Raw genomic sequence first — 19,989 nt, forward strand, 5'->3', positions numbered from 1 at the left:
AATACATAGTAATAAATGATGCGGTTAGAAACAATATCTAACATTTATAATTATAGTATCTTTAATTGTTATAGAATAATCAAGTTCTTTAATGTATAGTATGCATTGTTATAATATACAATATTATCATAACCTCCACGACGTAGCCAGATGTATACATATCAATGCTAAATTATATATTATTGCACTTATGCATTTTGTATATATAATATATAACCATTCGTATCATATAAAAGTATATGGCATATTAACTAATTCATATACATATATATAACATATATTTACAACACTGTATTATAATACAAACACATCAATCCAGTGGCTAAGGTTGAACGATATTCTTCTTTCCTTCCATGGTGTAAGGTGTTGAACCAATTTATTTAGGAAAGCAGGTGGATAGATTCTAGCCATGAAGTCAAAATCCGTCCTTACCCAGTTTCATCTAATGCTATACTTGGCGTAAAATTTGGGATTTTTAATGAAAAGTACATTTCTACAGTCACATATCACTACCCATTATACATCAAGGTACATTAGATTAGATTTTAGGCCGTTGCTAGCGACGATTCACTGTTTAAACATTTAGAAACAACATGGAATTTTTCAGAAGGTGCCTCCTCTGGTTTGACGTTATTGGAGTTTAAAATATCATTCGAGGTATTTTTTAATATATTTAGTTTAAAGATTTTCTACATCAAAAATGCGCAAAGCTATTTATCAATAAAATTTCTCGTACAATGGTAAATTCGTTTATAAGTGAAACAAAGAGGGGAATAAACTGTTATCGCAAAATTAAAACAACTTAATCTTGTAACTGTGAATTTATGATGTAGATCTTAGTGAATAAATTCTCATACCTCGTCTCTTTTTTGCATCGTCAAATCTTGAGGAGACGCGATTATTATTCCATTACTGAACTTTAAATTAGACTCTATTGAATAAGTGCGGTAGATTCCTATACAAATTGAATGCGTATTATATAACATGTACTAAATATAAACATTTCTTACGAGAAACAATGTTTTAAAGGGCTTTCCTATCATATTTTGCGGCATTTTAACCAAAGAAATGGACCCATTTGTCATTCCATGTTTAATGTGTTGTTCCATATTAAAAATCTGTTTATTACTCTTATTATGCCTCCAATTAATCTAATTTAAAAATTTACTTACCCCTAATAACGTATATATATATTTAGGATCAATGGCATATGGACATATTGATCTAGAATGGGCAAGTAAACCATAGAGCATCTCTCTAACAAATACAGTCCCTAAATAATAGAGATATTTACCAGTTGTAACTTGGAGACTAAGTATAAATTCTGATGAACTATCCCAAGCCCTTTGAACATCGCATAAATTAGTTAAAGCGGCAACAGATGCGCTAAATGTGACATCAAAAAATTCTACACTTGAAGCCTTATAAATCAATACAAAATTACCTGATTAATTTCTGTAATAATATGACAAGTTTCCATGTTAATTAGTTTCTTAGAACCCACATCTATCTTATCCTTTTCCCTCTCTAAGATTTGACAGACCAGATTGCGAATAAATATAGATTGATGATCATACGACATAAGATTGCTATATCTTTCATTTTTAGAAATATTATAGTTACAAATCGATGTTTGAATGCATTTCAAATGATTACAGTTAAGTATTATGAGCGAATAGCACTCGAATAACCCAGCATTTATAAGATCTTCCATAGACAATCCAGTGCCTCTAACATATGCAACTCGACCTAGCATTTGTGGAGGCAAATTTCTCTTATTAGGCGCCAATATTATAACATTAAAACAATTATACGACAAGTGTCTATATATTTAATGAATTACGTCAAAAAATTACACAACGATGATGGCCAACCACATACGATAATAAACGGATCATCATTTTTAAAATACCTAATTGCCTCATTATAGTCATTAACCTCAACCTCAGTCTCATTTGAACCTTGAAAGGTTTCTTTAACAGTCTCAAGTCCTTTTGAGCGTGATATTGTATTAATTTGGTTATTTTGAATGTTAGGATATGCCGAATCATCGGGGAATTGCTTGATAGATGCCATGTCAATGATCTCTTCAATGGAATGAGCTATTACAACACCACAAAAAGATTCACTCTGATATTCCAGTTCTTGCCCAACTATATAATTCCATGGACAAAGAAAACCTGTACCATCTTGTTGAATAACGCCCACTAGAACGGAGCCATTATACATATACAACATTTTAACCAAGTCCCCAAATTGCATACCTACATAAATTCAAAATTACCTTTCATACATGCTGCAAATGGCATACGATAAAATTGATATTGCATTCCCTCAAGCATAGACAACACTTTCGGACCAAGGTGACTAAATGTGATATCTGAATCTTGCTGTTGTTCATCAGAGTCATCATCTATGGCGAACATACTATTATAACAATATTCAACATAATTTCTAGCACGACATATATCATGAGGGATAAAAAATAGACTCAATATGAGATAAAATAAACCCTTGCATATGACAGATTTGGCCAAAAAGGCATTTGTTAGATCTATAATGCATATAACCTAAATATCTGAAATAATATTACATTATCAAAATCCATACTTGCCAAGTGCGGACTATAATAATCATTTGAAATTTGAAGCACCACTGGAATTTTTAACTGATTAGTGTACTTCAAAATAGATGTTAGACTAAATTATAGGTGAATTACCGCAGTATTGCATCTTGGTCACCGATAGTAATAATACTATCATCATAATCAACCAAATTATCATGTAAAACTGAAATTTCATTAACAACTACTATCATTGTAGAATAAAGTAATATATCGGCAACATATGATGGTGTAGCAAGATTTGAAGACCCGCCTGTTATACAGATGTTTATGTTAGAGTTTTTGTTAATTGCTAAATAAACACTTTTGTAATCCTCCATGGGCAAAGTAGTTAAAACAACAATAAAATTGATAAAATCCTCATAAGAAGCTTCCAATGATCTATATAATAAGCAGATAAACCTGCAAATCGACAGAAGTTGATTTGGCATTAAAGGACCCCAATACACAATATATCTGTCAGCTGCAGTAGGTAACACACCTTAATGTCATATAACAAACCTATAGATGTACTAATCGAACCCATTGCATCCTTAAGCCTTTTTAATTGCACGCTCCCTAATGTAAATGATGTAAAAATAATAAAAATTACTAATAATCTTCCTGCGGTAGTAATAGGCGCAAAATCTCCATATCCGACTAAGTCACAGTGTACTAACCTGTACCGATTGTAACTACTCCAAAATAAAAAAAATCGAAAGGTCGTTTAAAAAGATTGGAATGCCTAGGAGATTCTAGGAGAAATAATAAACCGGTAAAACTGAAATTATTAATGCACTAACGTAAATAAGAGGCATAGAAAATCAGTTATTACACCAACAATAATAACCTTTACTTCACTCAGCCAATAGAAATTCTTATAAATCAATGATTCAGCTCTTAAAAGCCTCAGACATCGAATGGGCCCGACCTAAATCAATAAATCACAGACCATCAGCAACCAACGATAATGTTCATTTTCATTCTGACCAGTACTTGTTGGGTAAATAATACTAAGAATAAATGACAAACACGGCGTAGTTATCAATTCTATTAGTCCATGAAATGAAAATATGCGTCTTAATATACCAAAACTTACTTTATTTTACAATTTGAATAGTATAACATTATACAGTAGTGAAACACCGCGCTGCATTGAAAACCTGCATCCAATTGCCAATAAAATTTTGGCACATCATCAAATTTCCATGTTAAAAGACTAAAATCTCCTGGCTCTCTAAAAATCAATCCCTACAAACCTTTTCATATACGATGCAGCCCATTGCCAAATTAGACACCAAATCACCGTAATTATTATATCAGCTATTACCCAAACAGAATTATTAACAAGCGGAGATAATATGCTCATCTTAATCCACAAATTAACACCAGTCCAAATCGACAATTTGTCAGAAAGTTTACCTAATTTAGTAAAATTCACATGCCTCCTGATGCACGAGTTTTATTTACCAATGATCTGTAATATTGTTTAAAATGAGTCCAATTATTGACATTCTTTGTATGTACTTTAGAGGAATCAAACAAATAAGCACTAGAAAGAATAGATTCAGGCGCACCTTGCTCCATTCTAGACCCAGTAGATGTTCTTATTATGAACGGATTATCAGTAGCACTAATGGGAAATGGCAAGGACTGATTCGATTCCACATCCATAATTTGTGTTTTGATAAGATAAGAAACATTGCTCCCCCAAATATTCATAGACAAATCGTCACATTTGGATGAAACGATATTAGCCGAGGAATTATATCTTGAAATTGACGAGAACGAGTTATGTCTGGAAATGTTAATTTGCCTTGAAAGATTAGATCGGGTATTATTAGGAGTGTTATTTTCCACTGCATTATCACCAATTAAATGCGTGGGCAACTGGGTTTTACTCAATCTTGATAATTTTTTTTGAACATTCCTTGGGTGGATTTTACTTTTAATTAATTTAGGGATGTATATAAGATTCCATGATATAATCAATGAAACAACTTCCAAACAAACAGTTATTAATGGAGCAAATGGCAAATGAACGCAAAGATCATATGCGGAATATATGGCAAATGCGCCAAATGCCCATGCTATAAATAAATCAAGAAGATAGAGGACAATACTATAAGAGGCCATTTAGTTTATCTATATATTCTATATATGAGCATGTTATAAAATAGTTTACAGGATATGAATGGAAATATAATATACTCAAATCCATTATATTTTATTCTTGTATGTGTAAGTTTTAAGGACCCGTAAACTACAAATAGAATCTAACCTGTGGGGATAACTAGGTTAAAATGTTCCTAATTTTAATGTCCAACCTAATATCAAACCTATAAAGTAATTACAACGAAATGTATGTGAATTTAAATTGCCATGCGCTCTGAGTTCCACACAACTCCCCTAATTATAATCGTCATAGCATTTATAACTAACTCTCTATCTATCACAAATAAAGAAATGTTTAACAGAAATTATTATACGCCTTGCCATATATTTCTAGTTAATAGGAATATATTGTGGAACGGATCATGCTTTCTCATTAGATCGAAATCCACCATAGCAAAACTACATTCTCAAATTTCTCATATAGACAACCCAGTTTATTCCCCTCCAGACCCATTTAAATATTACCCAAACGAATATAACTCCGGTTTTAATTCAAATAAAGCCCCTTACCATGGAAGATTCAATAAGTATGATCATGGGCATAGAATACCTTATTATCAAAGAAGACAATCTAGACCCTATAACACAATAAATAATTATCAACGTCAAAGTAATTATTATATTCATTTAGACAATTCTGCATATGGACAATTTGGGAATAGACTACAAAAAATCCAATGGAATGATTATGATCTTGTGGAAATTAAAAAGGATTTTTATAATTTAAGCAAGGAAGCTGACACCAGAAGTGCTGAGGATATCGAAACTCTCTTGGCGGATAATTCAATATTAATGGATGGACAACCCCCATTACCAAAACCAGTTAATTCATTTGATGAGGCAGTTTTTAATCCTGTTATCCAACAATTACTAAAAAGTTCTGGATTTCAGGAACCCACGCCTATACAAAAAGTTGGATGGACTTCATGCCTTACAGGTAATTTAATAATAACCTGAGGCCGTGATGTAATAGGTATTTCACAAACTGGTTCAGGGAAAACTTTGACATTTCTTTTGCCTGGTCTGTTACACATATTGGCCCAACCACCATTGTCTCCTGGAGAAGGGCCGATTATGTTAGTTCTAACACCTACTAGGGAATTGTGCATTCAGATATCAGAAGAATCAGCAAAATTCGTCAAAACATTGAATTTGAGAGGTGCAACTATTTACGGAGGGGTGTCAAGATATCCGCAATTACAACAATTGCAGAGAGGAGCCGAGATAATAGTGGCTACACCTGGAAGGTGATATTTTTCTATATTCAGATTGGTTGATTTCTTGGAAACAAATAATACTAATTTGAGAAGGGTTAGTTATTTGGTTTTAGATGAGGCTGATAGAATGCTTGATATGGGCTTTGAAAACCAAATTAGGAATATATTATCACAAGTTCGTCCCGATAAACAAATTGTAATGTTCACTGCTACTTGGCCAAAAGATATTAAAATGCTAGCATCAGAATTTTGCGCAAATAACACTATTTACATTCAAGTATTCCTGTTTCATATATTTAGGTTGGGGATAGAGAGCTATCTGTAAACCCACGCATTACTCAACATGTCAAAGTTATCAATTCAAGTGAAAGTAAAAGTGCCGTGTTAGACTACTTGGAAAAGCATAGAGATAAAAAGATACTGATATTTTGCGATTTTAAGAGATTATGTGATCAAATGTGCCAAGAATTACGATTCCGTAACTTCAAAGCGCTTTCTTTACACGGGGATAAATCTCAAACTGAACGCGAGAGGTAACTAAAGTATTCAATTTAGAGTTCTAAATATGTTTAAAAACGGAAATTGCGATGTATTGATAGCAACCGATGTAGCAGCTAGAGGTCTGGATGTTAAAGATATTAACGTAATTATCAATATGGATATGCCAAAGAGAACATCCGATTACATTCACAGGTACATTAAATAATGAGTTATTTAGAATAGGAAGAACTGCAAGGGGAGAAAAGACAGGCGAGTCCATGCTATTTTTTGTGTACGATTATCTTGATCCATTGAAGTGCAAATTGGCCAGTGAAGTCGTCGAGATCTTGGAAAGGGGAAACCAGGAAATCCCCCAAGAACTCCTCGACATTGCTAAATGCAAAAAATAAAAATGTAGTTCCACACTAACATTCCATGTCAATTTTGCACACCGCCCTAATCATCCGTTAATTAACACACTACTAGAGTTTTGTGTGATGAGTGGATAATGTGTATGTAATGTGTTGTGCAAAGGCCGAGCCGAACTCAAGGCGGTCGAAACCATACCATATGACGCCAAATGCATAACATTGACGCTGAAACGCCAGTAATGAAAGGGCAAAAGACATTTACACACGTATAAACGTCTATTGTTACACAATCTGTGAAATGAATATATCAACATTTTAGACACCAATACGGCCAAAAAACCGCAATGCCCTAAGGTATCACAATTTAACGACTAAATTCATATCACATCATGCTACTTTAGGGTTTAACGGTATGAGTATACCGACGGCACGTCAAGTATTTAAACTGGACTCCCCCACAGACAGAAAATCCATATGCACCACCTCATTTTTAGCGCTAAAAAATAACGACCTTCCTAAAAACACGATATTTTACACCCAAAACCTATACTTTCAAAATACACACCCATCAGACACAGTCAAAATTACTACCTATCTCCTATAAGTATGGAACCAGTGCACTAGGCAGCGCAACAGCGCACAAGTCGCACCCCTAAGGGTTGTACGTTAAAAAGACGTCGTTTAATCTGAAAAATCCAAACTATATTCATTGCCACCTCCGTTTTAGTATATATTTAACCGATAATTACACAACCTGTGCCCGCTAGACCTGTATATTAAACATTAATTTTTAAATGCAGTTTTAGGTTGTCAACAATCACAATTGACATTCACCAAAATCTGGTTAATCTAATGAAGTTACCATTGCAGAGAGCAGAAAGTAAATGAAAATGGAAGGAGCGAGGTTGGCGCCTACAAACACATACGTCAATCAAGGACTGAAAGAAACTCTCCACAAACAAACAAATTTGCACTCTAAAGAGCTGCTACAATCTACAGGTACCAAAAAAGTACAAAAATTTTCTAAAAATCCTGTAATACCAATCTCCGACCCCCGTACCATCCTAAAATCAAACAATTTGGAAAATAGTAAAGGTAGCGGACATTACGAAAGCACCCGCGACAAAAATAGTGAAAGTGAGGGGGGACATCTAAAATTAGACAATTTTAACGTACCTATGATCACTAAAGATTACAATTGTGACGTAAATTACAGAAATCAATATCTCCAAAATTATGGTTATCATAGGGAATATAATTACTCGAAGGGACATGAAAAAAATATAAACCTTCAATGCAAAATTAAACCACTCCAATGCCTGACAAACTGTGAATCCTCTTCAATCGATTCCATTAGATTATTCCGATCCGATGCCCCCTCCAACAGTGATTATTCGTCGTCACTTGGCGATGGGAATTTTTATAAAACTCAAGAACAATTTGAGAGGGAAAGACAAATAAAGTTATTCAGCCTAATCTCCAATAGGAGAATATATGACCCAGACGGACCAATCAAATTCGATTTCCCGCCCAATGGGCATATCAAAACAACTAGAGCCGAACTATTCCCATGGCCAAACGAATCCACTCGTGTTCTTAGCGTCAATTCCAGCAAGAGGAGGATACATAAAGCATGTTGGGTTTCAAAATCTTGCAATGGAGCGGTAGTCCCAGCCGCTGTGAAATTTGTTGAAGATTCAAATCCAAGAGATGGCAGGTCTATAAGAAGGGAAATTGAGTGTCATTTGTTTTTATACCAACGGATGTCCCAATTGGCTGGGGTTCAAAAACATTTTATGCCGTCGCATATGATTCAAGATGCTTGGCCATGTTCGGAAATGCTCGGATATTATTTAGACAAGAAAATACCAGGCGCTTCAATTTTGATAACCAGAAAATTATCTGGCCCTGATTTTTTCGATTTGATACGCGCGGAATCTGAAAGTAATGCTGCGTGGAAAACGCATGCACAATATCAGTTAAACAAACTGGAGTGGTGCATATTAGCTTTGGAGCGTATCGCAGTATATGGAAAAGTAGGAATAAGGCATAACGACATAAAACCTGATAACATAGTACTAGATATTTATGAAAATGTCAAAGGTGAACAGTGTACGGATGTAAAAGTTATAGATTTGGGAACGGCTTCAATGTCGTTTGCCAAGGATTTCACAGGGGGTACATCATGGTATGAGTCTCCAGAACAGAAAATGAGAGAGTATTATACAAAGAAGAAGAAAGAACCAACACGTGGACAACATATAGATATAGATATATCGTCAGATGCTTGGGGAGCGGGCTTATCAATTGCAGAAGTTTTGTCTGGCAGAAGAGCAGTTGATGTTATGAGACCACCTGCTGGACCTGGTCAATTGGAATTTTTAGGCCCTCCCAATGACCATTTTGACGGTGACAATGACACAACTTCAAAAACAATACCATGCTCTCCATCTGATGATTCAGCCAGAATGCTTTGTAATTATATGGCGTCACCTAATGATTCATGCAGCAGCGACACATCAATGCAGTATCTGGTAGAAGATGAAATTTCTACATTTATCCACGATGGGCAAGAGTGCAACGAATTGTGTAGAAAATCATGGTCGATGTGCCCAGGAAAATGGGTTGATTTAGTTAAAAAATCTATTGGACTATCCCATGATTTGAATAAACACCGTTTCCCAATTTGTGCAAAAGCAGCGGTCATAGTTATTGACAGTCTAGTCAAACCTAATCCCAGGAATAGACGTAATGTATCGGAAGTAGCGACGATCTTACGTTCTCTGCTGGGAAAAATGTAATTTTGTTATTAGTTTGTGGGGACCCAAATAGCAATGTCAGCCAACCAGCAGGTTTCCTCCAAGCCCGGAGCAGTTGGTGACGTTCAGCAACAAAACACTGGTGTTCAACCCACTAATATACAACAACCTCCCATAGATGAGGAGAGAATGTTCCACTTAGTCCATGATCTATCCGTACCGGAATTATCCGAACAAGCGTTAGCTGAACTATCTCGTCACAGGGAAAACTACTCCGACCTAGCTCTTGTTATATGGCATAGCTACGGGACTATGACAACGCTACTGCACGAAATAATTTCCGTTTAGTAAGTTCGACATCATATATAGTCAATACTTACACCCCCCAACATTGACAGCCATTGCCTCAACCAAAGTCTGCAATTCCCTAGCTCTACTCCAATGCGTGGCATCACACCCGCAGACTAGAAGGCCATTTTTGAATGGTACAACTACACTGATTTAGCCCAAATACCACTATTTCTCTATCCTTTTCTAAACATAGCATCAAAAAGTAGGCCATTGGAGTATCTACGCCTAACTTGTTTGGGTGTTATTGGAGCACTGGTTAAGGTTTCATAGTGATAATTTAGACTGATGATCCCGTGGCAATGGGGTTTTTACTTGACACAGAGATTATTCCATTGTGTTTGAGAATTATGGAAACGGGGTCGGATATTTCCAAAACAGTACCACTATTAACTAATCCAGGTTGCAATTTTTATTGTCCAAAAGATCCTTTTAGATGATAGAGGATTGAATTATGTCTGCGAAACTGCAAATAGATTCTATACCGTTGCTTCCGTATTATCTACTATGGTTAATGCGTCAGTTGAGGCCCCATCGAGGCGACTTTTAAAACATATAACTCGCTGTTATCTCAGGTTAACCGATAATCCGAGAGCTAAAGATGCGCTCAGTAAATGTTTACCCCCGGTACTACGCAAAATGTAATTCAAAGCTCACTCAGCGACCCTGCGTTTTATCCGTGTATCAAAGAGGAACCGGCATTGAAAAAATGGCTGCTCCAGTTAATTTGTAACACCGAACCGGCAAATAATCAGGGAATTGGAAATCTGCGGCCTAATATTTCTCAGGCCCCAAAGCAACAACTGAAGAATCAGTTCCAAATGCCTAATCATGCTCAGATGCAGCCTGGTATTCAACAATTTAACCCATCTACTCAAGTTATTGGACACCAAATTCCACCATCGCAACACCGAGCCTCCCCAAATTTCACCCAAGTTTCGCCAAATTTCACCCCCGGGGCTTTGGCAAAAACTCCAGCGTCAGATGCTCGACAGTAACCGATAATACTAGCTTAAATGGCGATTAAACACAGTTTAATCACATATTCACTCATTCGCTCACCTAATTATCAGCAATACCATATTGTAATAGATATTCTATGCACTCACTTAAACAATTAATATATCAATGTTTAGCAAATATGTGAATATGGTCTACGGACGCGCATGTTACACATATGTTTTGTCGTGTGCAGTGAAACTAAAAATTAACAGTACAGGAACTAGGTTAATAAAACAACTGTGTTAATATGTGAGTTTTTAAAGAATAGATCTAAATTAAGACAAATCAAAGACTGAAGGTTACTCATCGTCAAAATCGTCATCCTCAACAGTAGCCTCCTGATACTGCTGGTACTCGCTAACCAAATCGTTCATATTACTCTCAGCCTCAGTGAATTCCATCTCATCCATGCCTTCCCCGGTATACCAATGTAAAAATGCCTTTCTCCTGAACATAGCAGTGAATTGCTCTGAAACACGTTTGAACATTTCCTGTATTGCAGTGGAGTTGCCAACGAAAGTGACAGCCATTTTCAAGCCCTTGGGAGGGATATCACACACACTAGACTTGGTGTTATGAGGAATCCATTCAACAAAGAAACTTGAGTTCTTATTCTGTACATTAAGCATTTGCTCATCAACCTCTTTGGTGCTCATCTTCCCCCTGAACATAGCGCAAGCGGTCAAGTATTTACCCCTTCTGGGATCCGAAGCACACATCATATTCTTGGCGTCGAACATTTGTTGTGTCAATTCAGGTACGGTGAGTGCCCTGTATTGTTGTGAGCCACGGCTAGTTAAGGGTGCAAATCCAATCATAAAGAAATGCAATCTCGGGAAGGGAATGAGATTCACAGCTAGTTTTCTCAAATCAGAGTTGAGCTGACCCGGAAATCTTAGCGAGCATGTCACTCCACTCATCGCAGCGCTAACCAAATGATTTAAATCGCCATAGGTAGGAGTGCTCAATTTGAGCGTCCTAAAGCAAATGTCGTACAAAGCTTCGTTGTCAATAACCTGAACTTCATCAGCATTCTCAACCAATTGATGGACGGAAAGTGTTGCATTATATGGTTCTACAACGGTGTCTGATACCTTCGGCGAGGGGAACACAGAAAATGTTTCCATTATCCTATCTGGGTACTCTTCCCTAATCTTGCTGATCAGCAAAGTTCCCATTCCAGAACCAGTACCACCGCCCAGAGAGTGAGTTATCTACATAAACATGCTACAGTACCTGAAAACCCTGTAAACAATCACACCCCTCAGCTTCTTTCCTAACCACATCCAAAACTGAGTCTATGAGCTCCGCTCCTTCAGTATAATGACCCTTAGCCCAATTATTTCCTGCACCTGATTGACCGAAAACATAGTTATCCGGGCGAAACAATTCACCGTATGGGCCAGATCTAACAGAATCCATGGTGCCAGGTTCCAAATCCATGAGTATGGCCCTTGGTACGTATCTACCACCACTAGACTGGTTATAAAAAACGTTTGCTCTTTCTAGTTGCAAGGGACTATCGCCAACATACGTTCCGGTCTGAATGTTTAACTACTTACTGGATCTATACCATGTTCATCAGAGATGACTTCCCAAAATTTGGCTCCAATTTGATTACCACATTGACCCGCTTGAATGTGTACAATTTCTCTCATTATAAACAATTTAAATGGTTAGAATATATCGATATAAAGTTCTATGGGGAAAATGTTAGAAATAAAAAAGAAATTTCAACCTGTATTATCTTCTTTAGTAATGTCCCTAAGTATTTTTGATAATTTAAGCGTTTTACGGGAAAGTTCCTATAAAATTTAAAATCTAGAAACTTAAATAAGTTAAACAAAAGTTATTGTCGGATCCCTGAACACCAGTGTGTCTTGGAATCTACATAATAATTTTTAGATCTGCCCGTAACTGTACTACACATTTAAAAATTCAAAGAGTTGCGATCTCTAAGAGTTTAATAAATCTAGACATTTCTAATCTATATGCATCTAATTCTTGTTGTAGCATAATTTTATCTTGCTCCAACTCGATTTTAAAATCTAGTGCAGTTTCATCACAAACACCCCCGTTGGGGTTGTACTGGGTACGCAGTAACTTGTACCATCGGTTAAACACATTAATTTCTTGCTCTCCCAACCTGGCAATATCGTATTTTAAAGATTCAGCGCTATGCCTCACCTTCCTCTTTTTATCGCTCATATTTCCACTAGTATTTGTGCGATCGAAAAATTCTTCATCCTCGTCAAACATATCATAACACACGTCACACACACTATTAACTTCCGCATCTAACTTCTCCTTACTTTTTTTATTTCCACTTTTAAACCCACCTTTATTTTGCGTTTTTTGCTCCAACTTGTGCAATTTAATTGGGGGTATTATGAGTTGCGAGGGTCCATTGAGTACAAAAATACGACGATTAATATCTGGAGTCCCCAAAATTAGCTGATCTCCCACATTATACGGATAATAGGATAGTGTTTCGAGTTTTTTGCCGTTCAAAATTGTGCCATATTTCGAGTCCAAGTCCATAACTAACAGGCGTTTATCCCTGTGATACTGCAAAACTGGTTCAATAATATCCTTACCAACATGGCTCCGTGATACCTGTGCACTAGGATAATACACATCGGAGTTTTGCAATGATCCAATTATGTAATAAGATTTGTTGTCTAGCGAAATATTGCTGAGAAGTTGACCATTCATTATCACGTCCAAACTCAACCCGTAGTTCACTTTATTAGAGCTGGCCCATTTAGGCGGGTTGTAAACCAAATGTTTCCTCGAGCCACCATCCTTCACTATCCAATTCACTGGAATACTGTAGCTAAGCTTAGTCCAATCATCATCATCATCTCCATTTTGCCGCATTAGTCACTATACTTTGTATTGGGTAGCAAACGTCTTAGTTCAATTCATTGCGATTATAACAATGTATTACAGACAAGTTCCAAATATTGCACAAAATGCAATCAGTATTAGTTGTAATTAATAATTAGGGGCCACAAATTTTATTTTTTCTTAAATTTTATATGAGGGAAATAGTTTTCATATCTCGCCATCTTTCGTAATCACAGATTAACATTAAAAACATATCATTTATGATGTTTAAAAAATCCTGAAAATTATGTAATTCAAACAAACTTTTAATTATATTAAAGAAACAAAAATACATACATTTATTGTGTCGGGTCAGTTTGTCGTGGATGAGTAAGCCAGGTAAGGCATAGGCGTGGCACGACCATACCTTCTCGGCCTCTTGGCTAAGATCAATTTGTAGTACCTGTTCTTATCAGCGTGATAGCTGATACGGGTCCTATTGGGCCCTATCTTATCACGACAATTTTTCGCAGGGGAGATCTCTCCTTCGGGCTTGCCCTGGAGTTTTCTCGCGCGTTGCCTCCCCTTGCACTTCCGGGATGAGCGGTGCCCCCGTCGCCCCAACGGGCAACTATTGGTTACTCTTCAATGTTTTAGCGGCCTTCGTGGCCTTTCAAAATTGTTTCGCGGCTAGTTGTACGGGCTTTCCCTGGGTTTTTAGTATATTGTTGCCCACAGTCTTATTTGTGTTGGTGCCTCTGCGCCCAATTTTCTTAGTATGCTTAGTAGCTACCGGGGCATTATAAGATTGGTAACGGAGAGTAGGTCGGAGACACCGGCAAGCTACCAAAAGCCCTTTTTAGACTATTTGAGAGTTATAGTAAAGGGTGGTAATGGAGGACCGCCACTGAAAAATGCAAATAGGTAGAAATGCACGTATGTAGAGGTCGTAATTTCAAGGGGCCCGGCTATGGAGGCCATGGCGGTGATGTAATATTTACATCCTCACACCTCGTCCCCGATCTACTAAGGTTACAACATGAGGTATACGCGTTGTTTATATAGATTTGCGCCAACAATGGAGGCGCCGGAGCTGGCACCAGTAGGGGCTTACACGCAAAGAATAAAATTATTAAAGTACCTCTTGGACTAATTGTAAGAAAAAGGTTGGACACAGGGGAAAGGGACCAGGAGGGGAGAAGGCTCAAGGTTTCTGTTTTTTGGTATCATAATTGGTTACGTAGGAAACAATTCTTGAAGGATGATGAATCATTAATCGTTGCTAGGGGAGGAAGAGGCGGATTAGGACCTTCCACCTTTAAAAAACATGATAACAAGTAAAATATACTTTTAAGCCAGATTGCCTGAGCTAGGAGAAAAATGTTATTTGGAATTGGAGTTGCGCTTGTTAAACGACGTCGCATTTATTGGGGATGCAAGTACTGGCAAAACTTCTATTATTAGTGCTATAACTGGGTACCAAACGAGAATTGGACCTGAAAGAGGTTCTACAACGAGACCACATGTATCAGTGCTAAAATTTAAAGACGGAGTTGAAATTAGGCTACTAGATTTGCCACCACTAGATCCTTGTGATAATGATGATCAATTCAAGCTTATAAACCGGCATATCTATCGCTCGAAGGCCATAGCATATGTACTAGACGCTTCAAAGCCATTTGACAATGATTTTGAAAAATTGCGCAATTCACTAAATACCGAAACGCACACACCACATATGCATAAGGCGGAAATAGTAGGCTATAGCTGAGTTAGATAATAGTTACAAAGTGCGATATGCTTCATAGGGATTCGCTTTACAACTTAGATACTATATTTTACAAAATTAAATCCAAATTTCCACAAATTCAAATTGTACCCACCAGCGCCTCATTTGGCCTCGGATTGAACGAAGCTGTGGATGCGATACGAAACTCACTCCACAACTCCTCCAACATCGTATTGTATTCATAATCTAACCATTGCGCAATATACGAAATTAAAATATTCCACAATAGATCACACACCGTTTGCTGATGTTCCAACAAGGTACTGATAAAATTTATCAAGTGACAAATTAGTATTTAATAGCACCTATGGGTACGTTTGCGTTGGTGATGAGATATTCCCACTCTGTCGCAAACGGGCAAACTGTTCTGTTACCTGAATTATCCACCAAGTCAATGAAATTATCCAAATCCCGCGCAGAACTCAATAGATCTTGTTCGCCTGTTGCATAATTTGAACTGCTGGTAAACATTTTGAGTGTCGCTCTTGTGTGCCCCGTTGGCGGCCCGGTTAAAATGTCCAATCCTAACGTCTTCCAATTGACACCCTTCAATCTCTCTATGTCACAGCCACCCCTACATTCCCACTGCACATTGAAAAACATATATAACACTCGTTGCATCCTTTCCAACAACCAATCGCGCTTGAGTTCGAATAGGTATGATAGACAATCTCGTAAGATCCAAAATTGCATTTGCCAAGGAATGATTTTGAAGGAAATTTCTCCCCCATAGCTCCCATAGTCCACAGTATCGGCCAAAAAGGATACATGGCATGACATGGGAGAGTACAATTGTGATATGAGCTGATTAAAGCTAATGTCTTCTTGCCCCTGGTATACTGAAAGTCTAATCTCCGGAAATCCTCTGGTGTGGTATTGGTACGCAAGGTAATTAAAACATTTTACTTGTCTGAAAATCGCAGATCTCACACTATCAATTTCCAATGTTTTAAGCTTCTCGAGTATCTCACTCATTGAAGTGGTTACCAGGTTAGTCACCCTTTTTGCAGACATTTTGGCGGCAAAACTGCCAACAGTCAAGCCACCTCCGTAATAATATTCAAGCAAACAAATATACAAACATCTTTCACATTTCAAACGGTAGTGTAGATCTTCACAACAGCGATTATTATCTCTGAGAATACAATCAATCATAGTTTGTAAATTCTTGCCACTAATTGATTGAAAAAGGATCAAATCCACGGCCCTGGAGAGGTTCGAATAGGTAATTGTGTCATGCGACAATAACCATTTGCACAAATTTAAGTGTAGAAGGTACAAATCTATTTCAACATGAACGTTTTTATATCCATTTTGTGACAATTTGTGCAAAATTTTAGCATCGTTAATTGGATTACAAGTGCCACCTTCGATAATTGTCAATTTTGCAAGCCTTTTTAAAGCCAATATTGAATAGTGAAAATCATATTTATTGGAAACAATTCCGAATTTCTTAAGAGAATCAATTGTGAACATTGGACCAATCTTCCTAGTAGCCACAAGAGCCAATTGTAGCCCACAACTATTATCGGGGTCCACTAAAATGACATTACATTCATCATTCCATATCATTTCAAGTGGAGTAAATGAGTTTGAGATGTGAGACATCACCTGAGCTTTTGAAGCTAGGCATGATGATAGAAATAGTTCGAGTGATAGTGCCCTAGAGACGACAAGGTTGTTTAGAAATTGCAAATTTACCGTGGCCTTATTGATATGTAAAATTGACCTACAAACTGCATATATTGGTATCACAGTTTCATGCTCCTGATAACCTATCAACATAAATGTTCCATTTAGTGCTGATCGATAAACAAAAAATGTCTCATCTCCACAAATCATAATCATTGCATTTCTAAATTTACTATTCGAACTGATTTGGATTTGCTGTCTAATGGTGAGCGTATTGTCCCTAATGGCTTGTTTAAAAAATGGAATCAATTTCTTTTCCAAATGCAAACAACACCAGGGTAAATTTGTTGATAATAGATCGCTGGATGAATAAAGCTTGAATACCGTCCCATCTTCAATGTTGCTCACATCTCCAAATAGTGGCCTTCCAGCAAACTTTAGACATGAATTTGCAATTCCAATTAATTGCAGTTTAGAATTATCGTTACCATAACATCTTCTTAGAAATGCGATAGAATATCCATCAAAATCACTCCTCTCTCCATCAATTGAATAATCTCCAATATGCAAGGTGGCACAAGATGGAACATGAATGCTTGAGTCTCGACTAATTCCACGATCAACACGTACGTCCTTTTCACACTTTAAATTTGCCCAAAAAACCGATTCCTTGGATTCTGTATATGGCGTAACAAAATTGTGGCAGCGACCAGAAAGATCCAAAATCAATGGACTATAATCAGGTAAATCGTTACCAATCACCACATTTATTGATTCGAAATGTACATTTTGGAAAATATCATCCATAACATGTGTGTGGTGTGATCACTATAACTCACACATATCAATCATATCTACACACCATAATAACTACATGTATTGCTTTTAATATACAAGTTATGTTAAAAATTAATTTACAAGCTTGCTAGTTTTGCGAGTTTTGATTGGAGATTCCAAATTTCTTTAATTGCCTTTTCCAAATCCATTTTTTGAGACTGAGCCAGTTTATCTAGGCGATTATTTTCAGCTAACGCATCTGCAAGCATATTTTTAAGCTTTTCGTTATCACTACCATCATCTTTCTTATAGGAATCTCCATCTTTATTCAATCTCTCATGCATCTGCATCTCCTGAAAACTCGTAATTGTTTCCTTCATCTCTGTTTCCAGCGCAATTTTTTCCCTTTTAATCGCCTCTAAATCTAATTTAGCTTGCTCCGAAGCCTGAATTGCTTTGCACAAATCCTAAAATTAATCAAATTACTCACCGTGTTCAACTTGCCAAGCACGACTTGAGCACTAATTTCTTCGGTCAAATTTGAATTCAGAGAATTGATCATCAACTTTTTTCCGTGAAAAGCTCTAATTGTCAAAACAATAACATCTCTAGCATGTTTATTCATGGCAATAAAAGTGATTTTCCTATTCTTATCAAAACATATCTAGTTGAACTAACTTTGATACCTCAAATTTAGGCGAAACAATATCCAAGGATATAAGTGGATATGTACTTTCATAATTCACAGTCCAAATGTCTAGGTTACACGAATCTTACCTTTAGTATGTAGATTTTCGGATGAAATGGAATCTGTAGTGACCCTCAAAATGATTTTAGCCTCCCTATACGATTGGAATGTAGGAGCAATGTTGGAAATACCATGTGAGTGGAAATCGGATTTTTTATTGACATAAAAACTGTCATCCGCTTCCACATGGAATTGAGCAGCTCCAGTGATTAAAGAATTTTCAATTTTCTTCTTAGTAATTACATCAATGTCGAAAGGGCCCATTTCGCCCTTTAAAATAGTAGGCTTATTGTTTAAATCAACACATGCTTCAGCTATTATAATCGCTCCAACATCATCTGCGGATAAAATGTAACGTCTAAATAAACAATTACATACTCCGATACTGCGCCTATAACCAGAGCAGGTTCTTTAGCAGAGAATTTACGATACCATTCCATAGAAATTAAATTGAAAGCTATTTCATAAACGACGTACCATCTGATATCGGACCTTTATTTGTTGACGCTAAAATCGCCGCCCCTCCATTCTCAACGTTTAAAACAAGTTCATTTGTAGATTTAGATCTAGAAAAAATTGGACTATCATTTTTGGCTAGCACCGCTGCAGTATTATCGGAGTAATTTCCATACACAAATTCGTCATTTTTATTAACGAACAGTGTGCAACTTCCTTCTTGTACTGCCTAAATTAGTCTATATTCACACAGTTGAGCATTTGCCACAAATAAAACCTGCGGATTCACTCAAATTGCCTAAATCGACACCTAGATTGATGTGCACATACTAGCTTTCTTAGCATGTTCCTTTATTTGATTTCCAACTTCACCCAATACTAAATTATCAAAAAAATACCGTTGGCTACATGTAATCCAATTTGCCGCAGCCGTGTCGCGTGCTCCATACCAGGTGGCACACCACATTAACTATTTACTAGATTAATGTCACATGACCATAGCCACAAAAATCACTCTACATTTAAAAGTTATTTGTGCTAAATAACTTTATAATACGATAAAAGCAATTCTTTTCCTGCAATTATCCCATTATTATTTGATAATTAGATACATTGCTTGTAGTCAGACACTATAATTTTTAAATAGCTATAAAAACGCATAAATCTGGTAACTATTTGTATATGAAGTATATAGAATTATATATGATCAATTATCACATATAACTAATATCATATAATTTTTTCAAATAAAGAAATCATCATGAAAATTAGATTTAGCTTTCCAAATCCGCTATATATAATTAG

The 19,989-nt window shown here is 36.5% G+C and overlaps 10 protein-coding genes across 10 annotated transcripts; 5 read left to right on the forward strand and 5 right to left on the reverse strand.

Annotated features, from left to right (window-relative positions):
• Positions 1-91: 91 nt before the first annotated feature.
• BMR1_01G01020 (Coenzyme Q-binding protein COQ10 homolog mitochondrial) lies at positions 92-806 on the forward strand (the record flags this gene model as incomplete). Its single annotated transcript, XM_012791825.1, has 5 exons — positions 92-152; positions 320-363; positions 385-528; positions 550-657; positions 678-806. The coding sequence occupies 5 exons, from the start codon at positions 92-94 to the stop codon at positions 804-806; spliced, it is 486 nt and encodes a 161-aa protein (XP_012647279.1).
• On the reverse strand, positions 803-4,738 carry BMR1_01G01025 (potassium channel (K1); the record flags this gene model as incomplete). Its single annotated transcript, XM_021481989.1, has 18 exons — positions 803-835; positions 858-989; positions 1,011-1,151; positions 1,173-1,273; positions 1,295-1,421; positions 1,445-1,823; positions 1,844-2,264; positions 2,285-2,570; positions 2,594-2,699; positions 2,720-3,004; positions 3,026-3,104; positions 3,125-3,262; positions 3,283-3,383; positions 3,406-3,533; positions 3,555-3,681; positions 3,702-3,839; positions 3,862-4,024; positions 4,060-4,738. 18 exons carry the CDS (start codon positions 4,736-4,738, stop codon positions 803-805), a joined length of 3,564 nt encoding a protein of 1,187 aa, XP_021337348.1.
• BMR1_01G01030 (DEAD/DEAH box helicase) lies at positions 4,985-6,884 on the forward strand (the record flags this gene model as incomplete). The annotated part of the gene is made up of 7 exons (XM_021481993.1): positions 4,985-5,387; positions 5,409-5,714; positions 5,736-6,024; positions 6,046-6,271; positions 6,295-6,527; positions 6,550-6,687; positions 6,713-6,884. 7 exons carry the CDS (start codon positions 4,985-4,987, stop codon positions 6,882-6,884), a joined length of 1,767 nt encoding a protein of 588 aa, XP_021337349.1.
• Positions 6,885-7,729: 845 nt separating this feature from the next.
• BMR1_01G01035 (hypothetical protein) lies at positions 7,730-9,646 on the forward strand (the record flags this gene model as incomplete). Its single annotated transcript, XM_012791828.1, has 1 exon — positions 7,730-9,646. One exon carries the CDS (start codon positions 7,730-7,732, stop codon positions 9,644-9,646), a length of 1,917 nt encoding a protein of 638 aa, XP_012647282.1.
• Positions 9,647-9,679: 33 nt separating this feature from the next.
• Positions 9,680-10,950, forward strand: BMR1_01G01040 (CCR4-NOT transcription complex subunit 9; the record flags this gene model as incomplete). The annotated part of the gene is made up of 6 exons (XM_012791829.1): positions 9,680-9,951; positions 9,974-10,089; positions 10,110-10,216; positions 10,237-10,332; positions 10,355-10,593; positions 10,614-10,950. 6 exons carry the CDS (start codon positions 9,680-9,682, stop codon positions 10,948-10,950), a joined length of 1,167 nt encoding a protein of 388 aa, XP_012647283.1.
• On the reverse strand, positions 11,254-12,612 carry BMR1_01G01045 (tubulin beta; the record flags this gene model as incomplete). The annotated part of the gene is made up of 3 exons (XM_012791830.1): positions 11,254-12,168; positions 12,191-12,496; positions 12,517-12,612. The coding sequence occupies 3 exons, from the start codon at positions 12,610-12,612 to the stop codon at positions 11,254-11,256; spliced, it is 1,317 nt and encodes a 438-aa protein (XP_012647284.1).
• On the reverse strand, positions 12,893-13,834 carry BMR1_01G01050 (Kanadaptin; the record flags this gene model as incomplete). The annotated part of the gene is made up of 2 exons (XM_021482014.1): positions 12,893-13,530; positions 13,552-13,834. The coding sequence occupies 2 exons, from the start codon at positions 13,832-13,834 to the stop codon at positions 12,893-12,895; spliced, it is 921 nt and encodes a 306-aa protein (XP_021337350.1).
• Positions 13,835-14,561: 727 nt separating this feature from the next.
• Positions 14,562-15,757, forward strand: BMR1_01G01055 (GTPase Obg; the record flags this gene model as incomplete). Its single annotated transcript, XM_021482021.1, has 6 exons — positions 14,562-14,707; positions 14,728-14,827; positions 14,849-15,006; positions 15,028-15,120; positions 15,143-15,539; positions 15,575-15,757. 6 exons carry the CDS (start codon positions 14,562-14,564, stop codon positions 15,755-15,757), a joined length of 1,077 nt encoding a protein of 358 aa, XP_021337351.1.
• Positions 15,758-15,860: 103 nt separating this feature from the next.
• Positions 15,861-18,011, reverse strand: BMR1_01G01060 (conserved Plasmodium protein, unknown function; the record flags this gene model as incomplete). Its single annotated transcript, XM_012791833.1, has 1 exon — positions 15,861-18,011. One exon carries the CDS (start codon positions 18,009-18,011, stop codon positions 15,861-15,863), a length of 2,151 nt encoding a protein of 716 aa, XP_012647287.1.
• Positions 18,012-18,118: 107 nt separating this feature from the next.
• BMR1_01G01065 (conserved Plasmodium protein, unknown function) lies at positions 18,119-19,632 on the reverse strand (the record flags this gene model as incomplete). The annotated part of the gene is made up of 9 exons (XM_021482032.1): positions 18,119-18,448; positions 18,472-18,645; positions 18,668-18,738; positions 18,759-19,087; positions 19,108-19,186; positions 19,207-19,414; positions 19,437-19,495; positions 19,516-19,563; positions 19,584-19,632. The coding sequence occupies 9 exons, from the start codon at positions 19,630-19,632 to the stop codon at positions 18,119-18,121; spliced, it is 1,347 nt and encodes a 448-aa protein (XP_021337352.1).
• Positions 19,633-19,989: the final 357 nt, after the last annotated feature.

This window comes from Babesia microti, chromosome I (assembly GCF_000691945.2).
Source record: "Babesia microti strain RI chromosome I, complete genome".
Taxonomy (NCBI): domain Eukaryota; phylum Apicomplexa; class Aconoidasida; order Piroplasmida; family Babesiidae; genus Babesia; species Babesia microti.